At 47.0% G+C, this 17,219-nt stretch overlaps 1 protein-coding gene across 1 annotated transcript; it reads left to right on the forward strand.

Annotated features, from left to right (window-relative positions):
• The first annotated feature begins 833 nt into the window (after positions 1 to 833).
• Positions 834 to 16,631, forward strand: LOC135399535 (uncharacterized). Its single transcript, XM_064631277.1, has 3 exons — positions 834 to 991; positions 10,857 to 12,920; positions 16,304 to 16,631. The coding sequence occupies exons 1-3, from the start codon at positions 912 to 914 to the stop codon at positions 16,464 to 16,466; spliced, it is 2,307 nt and encodes a 768-aa protein (XP_064487347.1). The 5' UTR covers positions 834 to 911; the 3' UTR covers positions 16,467 to 16,631.
• Positions 16,632 to 17,219: the final 588 nt, after the last annotated feature.

Below are 17,219 nucleotides of genomic sequence, written 5' to 3' on the forward strand. Positions count from 1 at the left end.
GGAGTTCACCAGCTTCAACCAGGATTTTTCGTGTTTCAGTCATTCTTGGAACTCCAAGGCAGCGGCGAAGGCTTCGAGCAAACAGTGTCCGAAGGGCATTTAACGATGTTGTGGAAATTCTGTGCAGGATTGGAAGGCTGTAAGGCACAGTTGCCCTCACCAAAGCCGTGTGAACCGCTAGAAGCGAGCGCTGATCACTCTTAACTGAGCAAACTTCGCAATTGCATTCGTAAAAACAGTGATCATCAAGCTGATCTGAAAAAAAAAAAAAACGGAACGCATGTCGTAAAAGAATCCGCGCATGTGCGCGACGAAAAGAGCCGCATTCCATGGCGCTTCCTTACCTCCAGCGCTATCCATGGCGCTGTAGTCCGCAAAAGCGGCGATTCACCCACCCATCCACAGCGCGTGCGCAGACCTACGGATTGTTTCCTCTCCGCAGACGCAACCGTTTGGTTCAGGTGGATCCGACAGCTATAGCTATTGATGAAATACTCGTTAATTCTGCCTTGTTTTTGTAAGTTCGTTGGCGCAGCTGTATCACACCGCGGAGCCAAAATATTTCGCATGGCGACTCCTGGTGGACAGCTTGACAGATGAGGCAGCGTTACGAGCCACGTTAAATGTCACCTTATTGCTCCTTCAAGAAAAATGTCTGCACAGTTCCCTAGGAAGTCGGCCCAGGACGCATGATCCCTCCAGCAATGGTCGTGTCGTTGCCCGTCTAAGCGCAGCCCAATAATGCGAGCTGTTCCGTCACCACTAATACCACCACAGCCATCTTTTGAGAGGAAGAAGAAGATTGCCGCATAGTTTACAGGAAGGAAGAAGAAGAAGCATCTCTGTGCAACATTCCTGCTCAGCGCCCAGAAGATCTCCTACACCAAGAGAACGGAAGGAAAAAAGCTTTGATGCATCAGGACGTGTCTCGCGGTGTTACTTCTGCTTCTACGACCGGGACGTTAGTGGGCTCGTCCACTTCCGCAAATACGTGAGTGTTTTAAGGGTATTTCTTTCAACGATCGCGGCTTGCAACTATCGTAACTGCATAAGTGTCGCAAAAGCGGCTTGGTGTACGCGTCCCTTTTCGAACAAATTAGGAACTAGCACAACATCATTTCGAACGACGGTTGGTTCGCAGGGTGTTATACGGTGAGGTTCTGTTTTTTTAGAGTGCATTATGGAATGAATTCTGTAATGGAATGGGAAAAATACGACACTCGATTTCTGCTTTTGGCAAAACGGCTGTAGTTCGTTACTCGGGATGTAGTTCGTTACAGGGACCACTGCGTTTTTGTAAAGAAAGAAGATAACTAGGTAAATGATATGTTTTTACCTGAAGCAGGAGCAAATTAGGAACGAAATTAAACAGGAATGACCCTCGTATATTGCGTGAAACGTATAAAAATTAAATTTTATCGCCCGTTTCTTGATGGCGCTCCGCCATCTTGGGTGAGGACCTTCTGACCTAACCCGAGGCACAGTCTCGACGCCCGCACCGCCTACTGCGTGCCTGGGGGGGGGGGGGAGCAGACCCCCCAATCTGTAGAACCTAACTTGACCTAACCTCACTAAAGTGAGACGATTTAGCCCAATTCTCTTGAAAGTTTCGAATCCGTTAGGCTTAGCATTTCCGTGTTTCTCCTGTGCTAAAAGTGAATGAGATGGGGTTGTTGAAATGCCTATAAAAAAACTTCTAGTCCACAGAATTTTATAATTCTTACCTTTTTAGATTCAGTATATGATCTTGTTTAACTTGCTATGCAATATTTACCATTCAAACGCTTTCACAAATTTTTAAAAACGAGTGGTCCCGGTAACGAACTACACCCACTGAATCTAAAAATCTCAGAATTGTAAAATTCTGTGGACTAGATGCGTTTTATATGCATTTCAACAACCCCATCTGATCTACAGGAGAAACACAGGAATGATAAGCCTAACGAACTCTAAACTTGCCATCTTGCAAGAGGCAGGGTCGTTAAATTGGGCTAAACCACCTCACTTTAGTGAGGTTAGTCTAGGTTAGGTACTACAGATTGGGGGCACCCTCCCCCCCTCCCCCAGGCACACACTAGGCGGTGCGGGCGACGAGACTGCATCGGGTTAGGTCAGAAGGTCCTGAGTAAAGATGGCGGATCGCCTTCAAGAAACGGGCTAAAAAAATTTATTTATATACGTTTCACGCAATATATCAGGGTCATTCCTGTTTAATTTCGTTCCTAATTTGCTCCTGCTTCAGGTAAAGACATATCACTTACATAGTTATTTTTCTTTGCTGGTTACAAAAACGCAGTGATTCCGGTAACGAACTGTATCTGGCAAGCAAACAAAGAGTTACGTTGAGTGGGTAGATTTCAGAGGTCAATTCAGAAAATTCATTTCCTTTTTCTTTTCTTTTTTTTTGCGGCTGAAAATAAACCACACTCACGACATAAGTCCCGGCAACAGTTCGTCCAAGATAAATGAAATTAACCCCACAATTTTAGGACAAGTAGACTATCTAATAGTCGTTTTTGACAGGTTAGGTGAGACATTTGTTAACATTTGTAAAATTACGGAGAAGTGATTTGTATGCAATTTCTTTGTCTCTTATTTTGAGCGTTTCATTTGCGTGGGATGTGTCTCGCGGTGCGACTCCGACAGCTATCCAGGTTTGAACTTAAGTTCACGTTTTTCGCATGGAAGCAGACTTGTACACGTTACAGGAAAGAAAAACAACAACAACAACAACTAAGTTGTCGTTACTCGTTAACGAGGAAAAACGGAACTAAATACCGTTACCCGTAAGCAAAGTATCGAAAGGAACGCGTTCCCGTTACCCGAGAGTATCGAGTTACTCTTACGTTACCGTGGTATTACAGAGCCAGGATAAACGTGTGAAAATTAAAATTGACATGCACTTTATTTGGTTCGTACAATTTACATGGAATTCGCTTTGAACTGGCACTCGAAATTAGCATTTTGGTGCGTTGGCTGTTGTTGGCAGCACAAGTGGATTCGGATTCGGTACATAAGCCAACTTGCGGCATTCGCTATATGTCGGATCACGTAACCATTGCGAGCGCATTGCCCGACAGCAGCCTATATTACAGTTAAAAGAGGTAACAACTCCTATCTGCATGTATTTTATTACGGGTGCAGTACGTGTAATATTGTTCCACTACGCTTCGTAATTCTATTTACAATTTATTGTTAATACTTTTCCTTCATAACGTGTGCAGCGTTAATACAAAAACGCACTTTTTTCGGATACGGGCGACTAGATGCACCGCCATACATTCCATTGTTACCTCTATCCATTGTTACGTCATCTGAGGAACTGTAGCACTCAATCAGACGCCGACGCGCAGGTACACATAACGTTCTGCCTTACACTCTTAAAAATGAACTTCACCGCATGGCAATGCTCCTAGCCAACCGTCATCCCGAGTGACAACATTCTCCTCCCCGATTTGGTGAAAACGGGAGGCGTAGCCTATTTTGCAGCCATAATACAGTACATAATGGCTCTACATAATAGGCTCCGCCTCCCGTTATCAACAAATCAGGAGCGAGAACGTTTCATTTGGGATGATGGTTGGCGAGCAGCGTGCCATATGTGGTGAAGATACGGACCTATCAGATTCATCTATACAAAAGGTGTCGCAGCCAGAGGTCGGCATTTCGGCCCGAATGAACTCACGATCACGATCATCTAATAAGGCGAGCGTGAGGCTGAAGCCGACCCACGCTGACGCTCAGGCTGATATGGCGCGTGATCGCTGTGCACCATGAGCGCGATACTGGATCGCACTCATCCTCACGCCACTGTTCATCGCAATCAGAACGTCGAACGAATAAGTTGATCGCGCATGCAGCGATCATCATGAGGGTGGTTGCATGAGTGCGATCACGATATCAGGCAAAGGCCGTTCGTGTGATATCTATGCATTATCGCACTCACGCGATCACCATGTAGTTGCGCTGTTCGCACATGGCACCTTGCACACACCAAAGACAGGGAGGGTGTGAATTTCCTCTTGTGGAGGTGGTGGTGGTGATGGTGAGAGGGCTTGCAGTTGTCGGCCTCTTGTGATTTTGCTTTCGGGCCAAAAATAGGCAAATCAAAGATCGCAATGGCAATAAAAAGCTGTTCGAGCCCTGGTGTGGGTCCTTTGGGCACTGGTTGTGCAGGCAACAGGTGTTGCGGCACTGCTGCAGCGAAGAATCATGTCTGATCGCGTTGACGAGCTCCACACCATGGGTGACTTAGCTGTCGCCCATTGGCTGCGGGACCACTTCAAATATATCGGCAGCTCTAGTGACGGCGAGAAAACATTTATGATGTGTCTTCACTGTAACACGCGAAAGATTGGAAAGAGAAGAGCAGTGGGAAATTTCAAGCACGGTCAGAGCACGCTGTGGATCTTTCCACAGCCCTCGGCATGCACAGTGTCTTTGATACCACGTTCCTGGTGCCTGAAGTTCGGCAGACGTCTGAACTTGATGAGTAATCTTGCGGAGGAATATGACGAGCAAGATGTCTATACCTTTTGGAAACACGACACATATCATAAGCTGGGTCGTCTAGCGGCCACTGCCGGTGGCGTCGAACGCCTTTTCTCGGTGGCGGGTGCAATACAAAGGGCGCGACAATCCTCACTCCTCCCGACTACAGTGGAAAAAGTCATCCTCGTGGCGGAAAGCGTGAAGGGGTCAAAAGGGCAGGGAGCCGGAGAAATTCCACGACGCAGCTGAATAAATAATCGGTATTAGAAGCACAATGTAGGCTACCGATTATGACAGATTTCCTAACTGTCGTGGCTATTGGCCCTCTCGTCACCAGTATGTCTACATGCCGAAGCAAACTGCGGCAAGCAGGAAACGACAATCACCACCACATGCCGACATTGGAAAATTCTATCATCGTGACAACAGACACTTGGTCTGGTCACCCGGCAACAGGTTCACAACGACACAGTGATCGGCGAAGACGGGATACGAAAAATTAGAGACGTCGGAGCACGATAGCAGCAGTTGAGAAAGCATCCAAAGACGAGCGTTATGCAAATATCGCCTCTTATGTTTGAACTTTATGGGCAGGGGCATGTTGAGGGTAGACAGCAGTGAAGCAGAGCATCATCCATAATATAAAACTAATCAGAATGGGACTGAACACACTGCGTTGCGAACGCGCCCAGAAAGTGCGCGCTTCCCTATACTTTGCGCTTTTGCAGAATAACATGATCGCGGTGATGAGCGCGACTACGCAATAATCGCGCTCAGGGCAAACAGCCTGATCGCAATCACATTTTAATTCCCATGAGCGCCTGCAGAGGCGCGGCATCGTTATCGCAATACAGGAATCACGGAATACAGATTACTGCCGTGAGCGCGATCGCGATCACCACAGGTTTTCCTGGTGTTATTTCAAAGCGCCGTGATCATCGCAAGGGCACTTCAATGACGATTGCAATCGCAGCCACACTCATCGCTTTGGTGATCGTGATGGCGGTTATTTTGGGTTATCGCGATCATGCGTGATTTCGCCGAGGTCTGGTCGCAGCCAATATATAAAATTGCCGCTTGGAGCCGGCACAAGCCGGGCACAAGCCGTGCAAGCGTGGTAGAGTTCATAGCCCCTTTAAGGGATGAATGACTGCTCGACTCCAAGCAATTAATGAAAAAAAAAAGTCTTTGCCGCTGAGTGACGGCGGTTGCCTACATATATTTTTTTCTGGTGTTCAGAGGGTGTGATAGGCGTGACAGCGGTGTACAGTTTGGCTGGTTGGTACGACATAACTGCAAGAAAATGGCGCAAGAACACGAGGACAGAAAGACACGATACAAGTGCTGACTACCAAGTAGATGTTTACCAAGTTCAAGCGCACTTAAATATGCAACAAAAAGCCAGATGCTGGCATGTGCCTTTCAAGAAATTCAACTTCTTTATCACAGAGGCTAGCAGACGCATGACTAACACACATATCTTTTTTTCTTCTTGATATGTAGGCTTCAGTTATCTCTCGAGTGAGTTTGTTGTCTGCCAGCTCTGTCTACTATCACCACTGAATTGAACAAAGGCTGGCACCCGCATCTACTACAATGAACGCTAAGATATCCAGATGGCGTGCCTTACAGTGACGCTCGGTGCTCTGTAAATCTTGTGTCCACACATCGCCCAGCTTGCCCTGCATGCGACCTCCCGTAGGATACGGGAATGCTATAGACTACCTTATCCGTGCACTCAAGGAAGTGCTACGGCAGATGTCTTTTTTCTCTCTCTTGGATTAACCAATGTACATAGCCTCTGAAATTTCTAAGGTGCAGAGAACGCCACCGGTACATTACATTTAGATGCCACTCTCTTGATATTGTGCAATCTCCGATACAAATAAGGAACAACCACCGGTCTGCCTCCACAGAAACATTCACAGTCCATCGGAGCTGTGCCTAACTCGTTACAAGTAACTCGTTACTTGGTAACGGTTACTTTTTTAGTAACTAAGTAACGATTCAGTTACTTTTTAAAAAATGATAATAGTAACGAAATCTGTTACAAAAATTGGCAACTCGTTACAGACGTTACTGGTTCCTTTTCTTCAGCGCGGGGGAGCACATTTCCGCACTCCGTATGGCGCAGTGCGTGGACCTCCGTGACCTACGACCACGTGTGACTCAAAGTATTATTGCAGTCCCTCGCTGAATGTGTTGTTGACGTGCTGAATCGTCTTAAACGAAGGCCCTTGTCTTTTCTCTTGTTTCCGTAATCTCCGACCATCACTCCTTCCCAAGAATGGTCACCAATTGTGCTACGGCTACAAAAAACGCGTTTCGACTTGAAGCCTTTTCTTGTCTTTGCTAAGCTTCTGAGCGCCCTAAATTATGACGCAGCCCCTCGTCTGTTTTTGGGGACCGTTGGTGATCGGTGGCATGAAAACCGGTGTCTTTTCTTTTCTTCGATGGGTAGAAATCCAGCGAACTGGTAGAGAAGTACGAAGGTGTTTTCATACCCCCCGATCACCCCCACTTCGGCAGCAGATGTCCTCACACGAAAGAGAACGAAGATCACTGATGTAAATTTCGAGTATCAGCTTCTTGTGAAGTGCAACTTCTCATTAATAATGAGTTGAAAGCAAGTGACGGCATGTTTGGTGGCTCATCTAGCTATGCGGCGGTAACGTAAAAGTAACTCGTTACCTGTGAGTAACGAGAACTCGTTACTTTTGTATGTTGGTAACTAGTAACGTTTTTAGTTACTTTTCCTGAAGTAACGGGTAACGGTATTTAGTTCCTATTTTTTCGTAACGGGCACAAGTCTGCCGTCCATCAACACCCAGCGAACGTCGGCTTGTGGATGCTGGGTACGTCTCACGAACGGCCACATTTGCTCCCGGATACGTTTTAACTACGCCCGTGGTACCCTGCTAATCAAGAGAAAATTATGCGAAATCGACGTCGTAGGACCGCCGATGCGGATCTTTGAGGGACCTGTGGAGGATCTATTTTGTCCCCATAGGTATCAAGTGCAAATGGAAGATTCGTAATTCTAATTGTGAAGTGAATAGATGGACGCCAGTGTGCACCCAAAACATTTTATTTCCATGTGGGAAGTTTGAACACCACTTGTAAAAATGGAGCCCATTGGGCCTTACACGTGGTTTCAGCATTTGCTAGCTAAGCATTCACACATGGCCGCCGACACATAGTAAAAATAATGAATGAATGAGACAAAGTGCCATACGCAGATCATTTAGCTTGACAAAGCGTCCGTTCATACAGATCGTGATCACAATATCGCCACCTTATGTAAAGAAGAAAAACATCACCGATGTTGCTCGCCGTATAATTTGTTCGTATCCTGCATGTAACCGACGCAACTGTAGCCTCACGTCCCTTCTCACCTCATGAACGGCTACCGATCAATTTATAATGCCCCTTCTAGCCCCTTACTGGCCAGGTTCAAGTTCTGCCGCTGAGGCACACTGATAAAAATGACAGAGACATATTGCAGGCTTCATCGCGCGCTCTCTCCATGGCGAATACGCATATCAGAATTTGACTTCGTATTTATCAAGCATTCTTACATGTAACGCATTACACAGTAAATAATTCCAAGTTTGCTGAAAGAGAAAACATCCGACACTTTTCGAGAGATGCTGAGATGCAAACAACGAGAAACGGATCAAAGATCAAAACCTCAATGAGTGGACCACAAAATAAAAGTAGCACACGTACGCTAATATGCCCACAGGGGTGACACAAACCCGCCATTGTTGTAGCTACCCTCAAGCGGGTGCTTTTGGCAAGACTGCCATCTTGTCCTGGTCGCACGTCATAGAAAACGTCATTTTGAGGTCATGTGACTTTGTTTACATGTCGTTTTGCCGCTTACCGACATATTTCCGTCGTCATAACGCCAAGAGATGGACGTATTTTGCCATTTTGCCAGCGTAAACTATGCGGTACTTCTTCCGCAACATGGTAGCCCATTTCTCCTTAGTTTAAGTACATCGCATCGGCTCAGTGAGTCTTAACGCGCGGTCGTCGTCACATCTTTGGAAGTCGTCAAGACTGCGAGGCCTTATGTGCAAAACCGCGCGTTTTACTGCGAGATTATCGGATGAAAATAATTACCGTGATCGAAAGACATCCAAAACGCCGTGCAGAAACAACAACCGCATTGTTTACAAACGGTTTGGCCGCCGATCTCGGGCGCCGCCATCTTTAAGGTCACGTGTGCCTTGACGTTTGCTGTGACGTGCGACCAGGATCTGTCCAGGATGCATTGCGTTCGCAAAGCAGGCTTTCGTCTACGGAGCAATACATTGGATGCCACCCCTGTGAATACGCCTATATTACACGCATAGCTAGGACGCTTTCATTTGTCTCATTATCTCAGTGGGCTGAAGCGTCTTGAAGAACAATAGAGTCTAAAAAAGAAACGCTAATAAACAAAGGCACCACGGCCGGTTTCCTGTATTTTGGTCATAGGCAGTCGCTTCAAGCTGTGCTCGTACCGTTCACCTCCGTTCAGGATTACCGCATTACTCCCAATACATCGCAGACACCTTCAGGTCTGTTAAGTGCAAAAACTCCAGCAGCGTTTGAAATTACCCACTGTGACAGGCTATGACATCACGTTACTTTCTCTTCTACGTCTGGCGAAAACATACGCCTTCTGCTCAGATTTCTCCATTGGCGGCAACGGAGTCAGACCACAGAGGGGGATAGAAGGGGAAGTCGGATGGTCGACGGCGAAAGTTGGTGCTCAAGCACCCCTCTGTGTACGCAGTGCGGATGGGGTGCTCTCAGTGTCCAGAGGGCGCCTGCTGCTGTATACCCATTGGAGCATCCCAACTAACCCGCTCCGGAGGCGTTCGATGGATGTTCACACTAAGCTGCGGATGATCAGACCTTGTTTGCTGTCGACGGGCGGTTACTGGTTGTGTGGTCTACATATGATATCATATATATCTATCACATCAGGAAGAGAAAAAAAGAAGTCTGTTAGTCAGGCGTCTGTCAGCCTCTGTGATAAACAAGCTGAATTTTTTTTTCGACGCACATACCATGATCTGACTTTATCTTGTACATTTAAAATTTTAAATGTTTCTGGAACTCAATAATCCTCAAGTTGCTAGTCAGCGCTTGTATCGTGTTCCTCTGTCCTCGTCTGCTTGCGCTGTTTTTTTTTTTTTTTTCGGTATGATAGGCGGTCACTTACGACCATGTTATGTTGCGGTGGGCTCCGGTGCGGGCAAATAGACCGTATAGGGCTTACGCGTTCCGATGTAACGGCGATGAGTACTACCGCTAAGTTGTTTCAGTGAGGTTTACGGGCAGCACATTGCATTGTTCTGCTTTGCGATACTTACAGTAACCAAACAACCTGTAGTTCCGGTTGTATTGCGGTCATGTATTGCGTCGATAAACTGGCGAGGTTTCGAAACCACGACATTGGTCAGGTAGCGCCTCGGTTGCTTGCGCGTCTCTCATTGTTGTCGCTAGCCCCCCACTAACCCCTAGTGTAACTAACCCCCTCGGTCTCCCACACCTTCCTGCTGTGCTCTCTCCACTTGTCCACGTGTGTTTGCCAGTCATAGCCACAGCTTTTACGCGGTGCTAACCAGTAATGGTCAAAGCTAGCTAAATGTAAAAGTTAAAGTTAAAGGTCAAAGTTAAAGTGCAAGTTAATCTGTTTTACGGCTGTTAAAGTGTAGATCGAAACCACCTGTAGGAATGCAGTTACAACGCAAGGTTGACGATTAGAGCAAAGTTTAGCGAAGTCTAATCGCGGTCTAAGTGTGAGCCAACGTTGCTCAAAACGGGCCTTAGCCCCAGAAAAGATTCTCCCCGAATTCCATGTAGTTCAATGGAACAGAATTTAATTTTATTTGCATTATTGTTACATAACTCTGGAGGTGTCCCAAAATTAGCACATGCGCTCTTTGACCAGGGTTATGTCCCCTGAAAATACTGGAGACACTGAATTCAGCTGTTGCTTATACACAACGAAACAATATGTGAGATAGAGTATTGGAGCAACTCCAGTTAAATTTAAGAGCAAAAACGAGACGAACAACGTACGGAATAGGAAGGGAGTTGCCTCAAGACTAGAGCCACTAATATTATGAACAGAAGCTGTTCTACTTCTGGGCCCAGAAGAAGAAGAGTCCCTGTTCTAAATATCGGTGGCTCTTGTCTTCAGGCAACTCCCTTCCCACTTCCCTACCGGTTCGCTTACTTACTTGAGGTTGTTTTCTTCTAAACATCCCAGCTACGGCGTACTACATGAATAGCTGGTGCTGTATTCACGCTGTTGTTTACGCGTAAATCTCTATAGTTAATGGATGAACTCTCTTGCTCCACAGACGTGAACGCAGCTTGTCTTCCAACAAGCGCAGCCGTCACGGACCAGAACGAAAGGCGAAGAACCGGCTGATTATTTCGCTCACTCTGATAACGGCAGTCGCTGTTGCGTGTGTGATTCCTTGGGCGGCTGTACGCTTTTGGGAGTACGAGCCCGAAACAACCCTGGCCGATTTCACAGCGATGGTCATCGAAGCAGAGTCCGGTACAACACTGCCCCCTCCGCCACCTTACCTAGAGGGCTTCTACTGCCCTTCTGCAACGTGTGCCGAGCAACTGGTGCGCTTGTCCCTCTCGTCCGAACACGATCCATGCGATGACTTCTACGCCTTCGTCTGCTCCAACTTCACCGCCGAGCCAGGGTCCGTGCCGCGTCGGCACCGGGATGAAATTGCTCGGTTCATCATGAGGACAGCGCTTGAAACGAAAGTTCCGGAGTTAAATCAGACCGCGTTTCAAAAGGCTGCCAAATTATTCCAGCTCTGTTCGGACAGCATAAATCACAAAGTAGAAAACGCAGCCATTATAAAACGTTTCTTGGAAGAACAAGGCATAATCTTGAGCGCGGCTCCGTCATTCGATCTTATCGACGCGGTTGTGAAGCTAAGCTTCAGGTATAACCTCCATATATTCTTCGAGCTTCGCAAAGCGCTGGATAGCGGGGAGATTGTTCACGAGGACGGTGCGTTTCACTTTGTCAATATATTCGAACTGGTCCTACCACCGACAATGATTTCCTGGATGCGACTCCGAAAAACATTAAAGAATGAAAGAAGGTACGACGCCCTTGTGAACGTTGCGCTTAGTGCTCTTGGAATACGAGACTCCAGCGTGGCCGCAGACATAAAACGAATGGTAGATGACTCAAAAAGCCTACGTGATGTCTATGAGCTGCCCTTTCTCGATTCCTCATTTCTTTATACGGGCAAGGTCAGTTTCGAGAACGCCAATTATCCATGGGTGGATGATCAACGAAAAGCGCTGGAATGGATGACTGCATTGACAAAGTACTCCAATAACTCGACACTGAACACGAGGGGAGTTCGCGTTCCACTCTTGCCTCCCAACTTCTTATCCGACCTGTTCAGCAACGACGAGGAAGTTCTGCGAGTTTTCTATGCACTGGAAGCGGCCATTCGCCTTGCACTACTATCATCCCAGACTGATGTCCGTCTCGAGAACACCGAGTGGTCATGCTACAACACCACGATGAAACTGATGCCATTCGCACTGGTTTCACCACTTCTGTTACCCGCTGCCATCGACACAAAAAACGACGTGCAGTTCCTGGAGAAGCGCGTCAAAGAAATGTTGAACGCAGCCTTGCAAGATATCAGCAATAAGAGCGTACCAGTGCTGGACTTACCGCTGAAAGTGGCCGAGACATCCACTCGATATGGCTTCCCCCTAGGACTCGAGTTTGAAGATGGTCTAGAGGCCTACTACGAAGCGTACCCGGATGTTGCTGGAACATTCCTGGAGGCGTTCCTAAACGTGTCATCAGCGTACATTCATCAACTTATTGGACGTGGCACCGCGCTCAACCTAAATATCTCTAACCTGGAATTTAGCCCAACTTCGCTCGCGGTACGCTATACCATTGACCTGATGTACCTCCTCGACATACCTGCCGCTTTGATGTTGCCTCCCTTCTTCGCGACCGACGGTGCGCCCGAGACGAACTACGCGTTCCTGGGGACTAGTCTGGCGACGGCACTCTTGCTCGCGGACTCTTACTTCGGATCCCCTCCTTGGTCTCAAGTTGCGGTCAACGATGTGATATATGCGTCGAGGAGTTCCTGTCCAAATCTGTCGTCCAGGCGACCGATCGTCATAGAAAATAACCGTACATTACCGCAGCAAATTTACGGGTTCTTTCCATTGTCTATGAAACTAACGCGCGCATTTGAAAACCTGTACAAGCGCCTATTATTGGCAGATATCCTAGGAATATACGCCAGCTACAAAGCATACGAATCCGTAGTCTCAACGTACAACGGAAGCTCGCCAGAGGAAGCACGGATGAAGAAAGACGATCAGCTGTTCTTCATCAGCACCTGTTATAGGTAACACTATTCCTACTGCTCTGCATTCCCGACCGTGTGGTAAATAGAAAGGTTCGGGAAGTCGCAAAATAGCTGACGATAACTGTTCCGATCGGGAAATTCACTCACTCATTCGTTCACTCCTTTACTCATTCATTCACTCCTTTACTCATTCATTCGCACCTTTACTCATTCATTCACTCCTTTACTCATTCATTCACTCCTTTACTCATTCCTTCACCCACTCATTCATTCATTCTTTCACTCATTCATTCATTCATATGATGGGGCTGACATCACTTTGCTCACTTTTCGTGTAACAGCGTCCTGTATCGTATCGGTTTCCTAGGGTGCTCCTGTTCCAATAAAACTCGCTAATGTGAAGCAATCTACAAAACAAAGAACACGAAAGTGTAGAATTAGAACAAATTAACGGGGGCAGGCTCAGCCGTGTCCAAGCCGTATAGTGATCTTGTATTCGTTGTATTGACCGTATCTTGATTCATTTATTCAAGAGAGGAAGGGTCGTTGTGCGCCCCGGCAGTCGAATTTGCCTGCGTCGCTAATCTTGTTCGTGGCTCCCGTAGTCGGTGGGTGTTGGACTTCGGAGGTTTTTTTGAGTTCCTCTCGAGTCGCCCTTGCTTCTGGTTGTTCTGTGCTTCGATTCTGATCATATTTTAGTTTCATATATGCCGACATTCGGGCACAATTTTTGATGTTTTAACTTTGCAAATTTATAACAATTTCGTTATTGTTGTTAATGCCGATATCGCTTAAAGGAGCATGGAAATAACATTTAACGTGACTCGAAACCCTGCTTCATCTGTGAAGCTGTCTACAAGGAGTCACCATGCAAAACATTTTCGCTCCGCGGCGTATTGTCACTGCGCAATAAAATTTACAAAAGACAGTCGGAGAAAAGGCCAGTTCCCACACACAGCGCTTCGGTTTATAGCGCTAGAACATAGCTCTCAAAATCTGGCGGTGTTTCTCTGCTTGCCGTTCTCACATAAAGCCGAGCAGAGAGCGCTATCCTGCTGCAGTCACGGGTATTTCGTTGCGACGTGATGCACTGGTACTACCGTGATTGTTTACTGTCCCCGTGGGGTATCCGCAGCATGAACGCGGATGACACTTTCGATGCTGCGATCGCCATACCGAACTATAGTAACCAAACAGCCATGCATCGGCAGATGAAGCTCGTGGCCATTTTCACGTCGCCTTCCCGCTTTGCTGCTTCGAGTAATCGGAAGCAAAACAAACCCCAGCTTCCGCAACGCCACGGCTGAAAGAAGCCCTCGATTGGTTAACGCAGATTCACCGCACAAGATAGCGCTAGAAAAGTTGACCGGGGCTCTACTTCGACAAGAGTGGTTTTATAGCGGTTCGCAGCAATGCGAGGAGGAAAATATCGAGCAATTTTCTAGTGCTATGTAGCAAAGCGCTATATGTGGGAACTGGCCTAAAGGAGTCGCAGACGAGAGACACGAGCCCCGCGTGACGTAGGAACTGGTCTGGGCCTCTTCGCTGTTTGTTCTTCTCGGCTCACCAGCCGCTTATACACGCTTGAGCCTGTGCCGTTGGACGTCACTGGTCACGTGCCGGAGCCCGTGATACGTCACGACGTCTTCTGCTTCGCCGATGCGCTTTTTCGATATGGAGAGGGTTTTTTAAATGTGTGCGGAACAGAGCCTTGCTCGTGCTCTGTAGGTTACCTGCGTTCATCGTCCTTTCGCAGGAGCTCATTTTATTCGTTGCAGAAGACGTCGCAGCGAAAAACAAAGAAATATTTTGGGGGTCACTTCCATGCTCCTTTAAGGTCCAGGTAAATCCTCTCAAGCGCTTACGAACGACACCTCGATCGGCTGCCTAGCTTGACGCGCTCGTGAGACAGACTGCCCGCAAGGTAGGCGTACCCCTACATTCCCGTCTCTCTCGCACTCGCCCGCCATGCCTAAAGATTGCGTCAGCAGCAGCAGTGCCCTTGTTAGCTAGAACCTTACACGTGTAAGCTATACGGATTTATCCTGTCGGTGGCTATAGGTTTATTGCTTACCGAGTTATCACGCCATGAAATTCGGCATAAATTCGTTGTATCGTAAATTTTGACCTGGCTCGAAACGAAACTTGCAGAAGTTTTCATGTAAAAAAAAGAAAGAAATATGGTGAAGATACAAATTTTATCTTGAACGGGTAGATCTACAGTAGATACGCTGAAAACGTCGCTGGTTTACTGATTCCTCAACTATTCAGAGTTGAGAAAAAAAAAAAAAAAAACAAGCAGACAGCGGGCACATAGTGGAAGACGGGAAGCTGAAAGTAGTTTCTATTGTGTGTAGCTCCAGAAAATGAAGCACCACACTGAGTACTCTTCTGAGGTGGCAACAGAGGGGCAAACGCAGCGATCGCATTCCTAACAGGAAGCACGGGAAGGTTATAAGATTCGGTAATAATGAGAGAGCCGAAATATAAGGCACTGTGTGATTTATAATTCATTTTTAACCGTTTCACTTTCAAAATTTCTCAGCAGAGCCTTAAAGTGCAGAACATTTATGCGAGCGAATAATGTACTAGTCCAATCTGGCGTAGCTCAAGACGGAGAACGTAATTCTACGTTCATGTTTTTTGTTAGAGCACTCATATTTTAAGCTATTATGGGACAGTGTTTCTAGGGGGCGCTTCAAGGACATCCTGCCCAAGGAGGTTGTCCTCCACTCCTTCCTGCTGTCCTCTCTCCATATGTCCACATCTGTACGCCCCTCATAGCCACCGTTGCTTCGCGGCGCTAACACGGAATAAAAAAAAAGAAGGAAGAGGGGACCGAGCGGTGACGCCGGCATGTCGCCATCTTAGAAGGGGAGAAAAAAAAACGCTCTAATGCACTCCTGCTCACTAGGGCAGTTCTAAAATGTGTGCTTTTATGAATCACTTTAAAAAAGCGTTTGAGCCATCTGCCTCATTTAAATAGCCCATGAAATGCAGCTGGAAATTACTAGATAAAATTCTCGGAACCCCTGGCGAGTACGAGCATCACCTACCAAGTGTACGATTTAGTGCTCACAAAGTGATACGTCAGAAAAACTGTTGATTTCTATCGGTTTCCCCGCAAGACGCAGCTGCAAAAATATAACCTTAGACAAGAGAGAACTGATGTACATCATAACCTTTTCCCGCAATACTGGCGGTGTCAGTTTTTGCCCCTTCCAATATGGCTGCCGGCTTCACGTACTCGCAGTGGCTCTTATGGGGTATCTGGTATCGAACCTATTTGATCCCGCCCCAGGCAGAATTGTGCCTGAGGACGGCTCTCCTGCGAGGCACCCCCGATAGACCTGTTAATCTACTGTGCCGCTTGGATACTCGTGTGCAAGATGTCTAAGATGAGTGTAACCTTGCGATTGCAGATGGTGTCGTTCCGAAGGTGCCCTTGACTACGCGGCAGAAGGTGACCTGTCTGCTCGTTTGAGATGCAACGAGCCTCTGAAGGACATCCCTCAGTTCGCCAGAGCATTCCGTTGTGCTCGAAACAGTCCAATGAATCCGTCGAACAAGTGCGGCGTCGTATGACTGTCAACACGACGCAACACCTGAAACAATCATGTTGTGGAAATCCGATATCAACTCATAATAAAACTTGATTAGCTAGGTGCAGATCTTACTTTAGCATCTTGAGCGTTATTGAACAGGGATGTACATATATGTTGTGACAATACACAGCAACAACAACACCTAAGCCCGGTTTCACCAACACTGGTTAACTTTGAACGGAGATCAAGGGTATTAAAACTTGAAGCTAAAGGTCAGCTCCGGGGAAGATACATTGTCGCAGATCACAACAAAAGCGAGCAGGCGCAAAGGTTGGTGCTTACTGAATGTACCTGCAAAATAGTCTGACCGAATACCCTGTATTTTGGAAAAATAAATTGTTTGGTTTGCCGTCCGATTGTTCGCTCAAACCAGTGACGTCACGGTAAGCTTTCGCTTTGACTCTTCTTGGCTTGTTTACTTGCCCGCGGTTTCGCAATCGCCGGCAATCGTCAGGCTGAAAGCGAAATCAAGAGTCGCCCGTATATACAAGCAGCACGAGCTCCGTTGTGTTCGTCTAAATTTGATCATCGCTTTCCTTCTGCTGGTCAGGAGACACAACTTCGTCTAAGGTATCATCGTGTGACAGATGCGGTGCGAAAGGATTGTGAGAAAGCCGTGCTCCTCGCCGTACGAGCTGGTACGGTAAAAACAAATATGTTTCGTACCAAGTTACGCCAGATCATTTTGTGCGTGATTGGGTGATACGAAATTGGTGGTTGACTCCTCTGAACA

This window comes from Ornithodoros turicata, chromosome 7 (assembly GCF_037126465.1).
Source record: "Ornithodoros turicata isolate Travis chromosome 7, ASM3712646v1, whole genome shotgun sequence".
NCBI lineage: Eukaryota > Metazoa > Arthropoda > Arachnida > Ixodida > Argasidae > Ornithodoros > Ornithodoros turicata.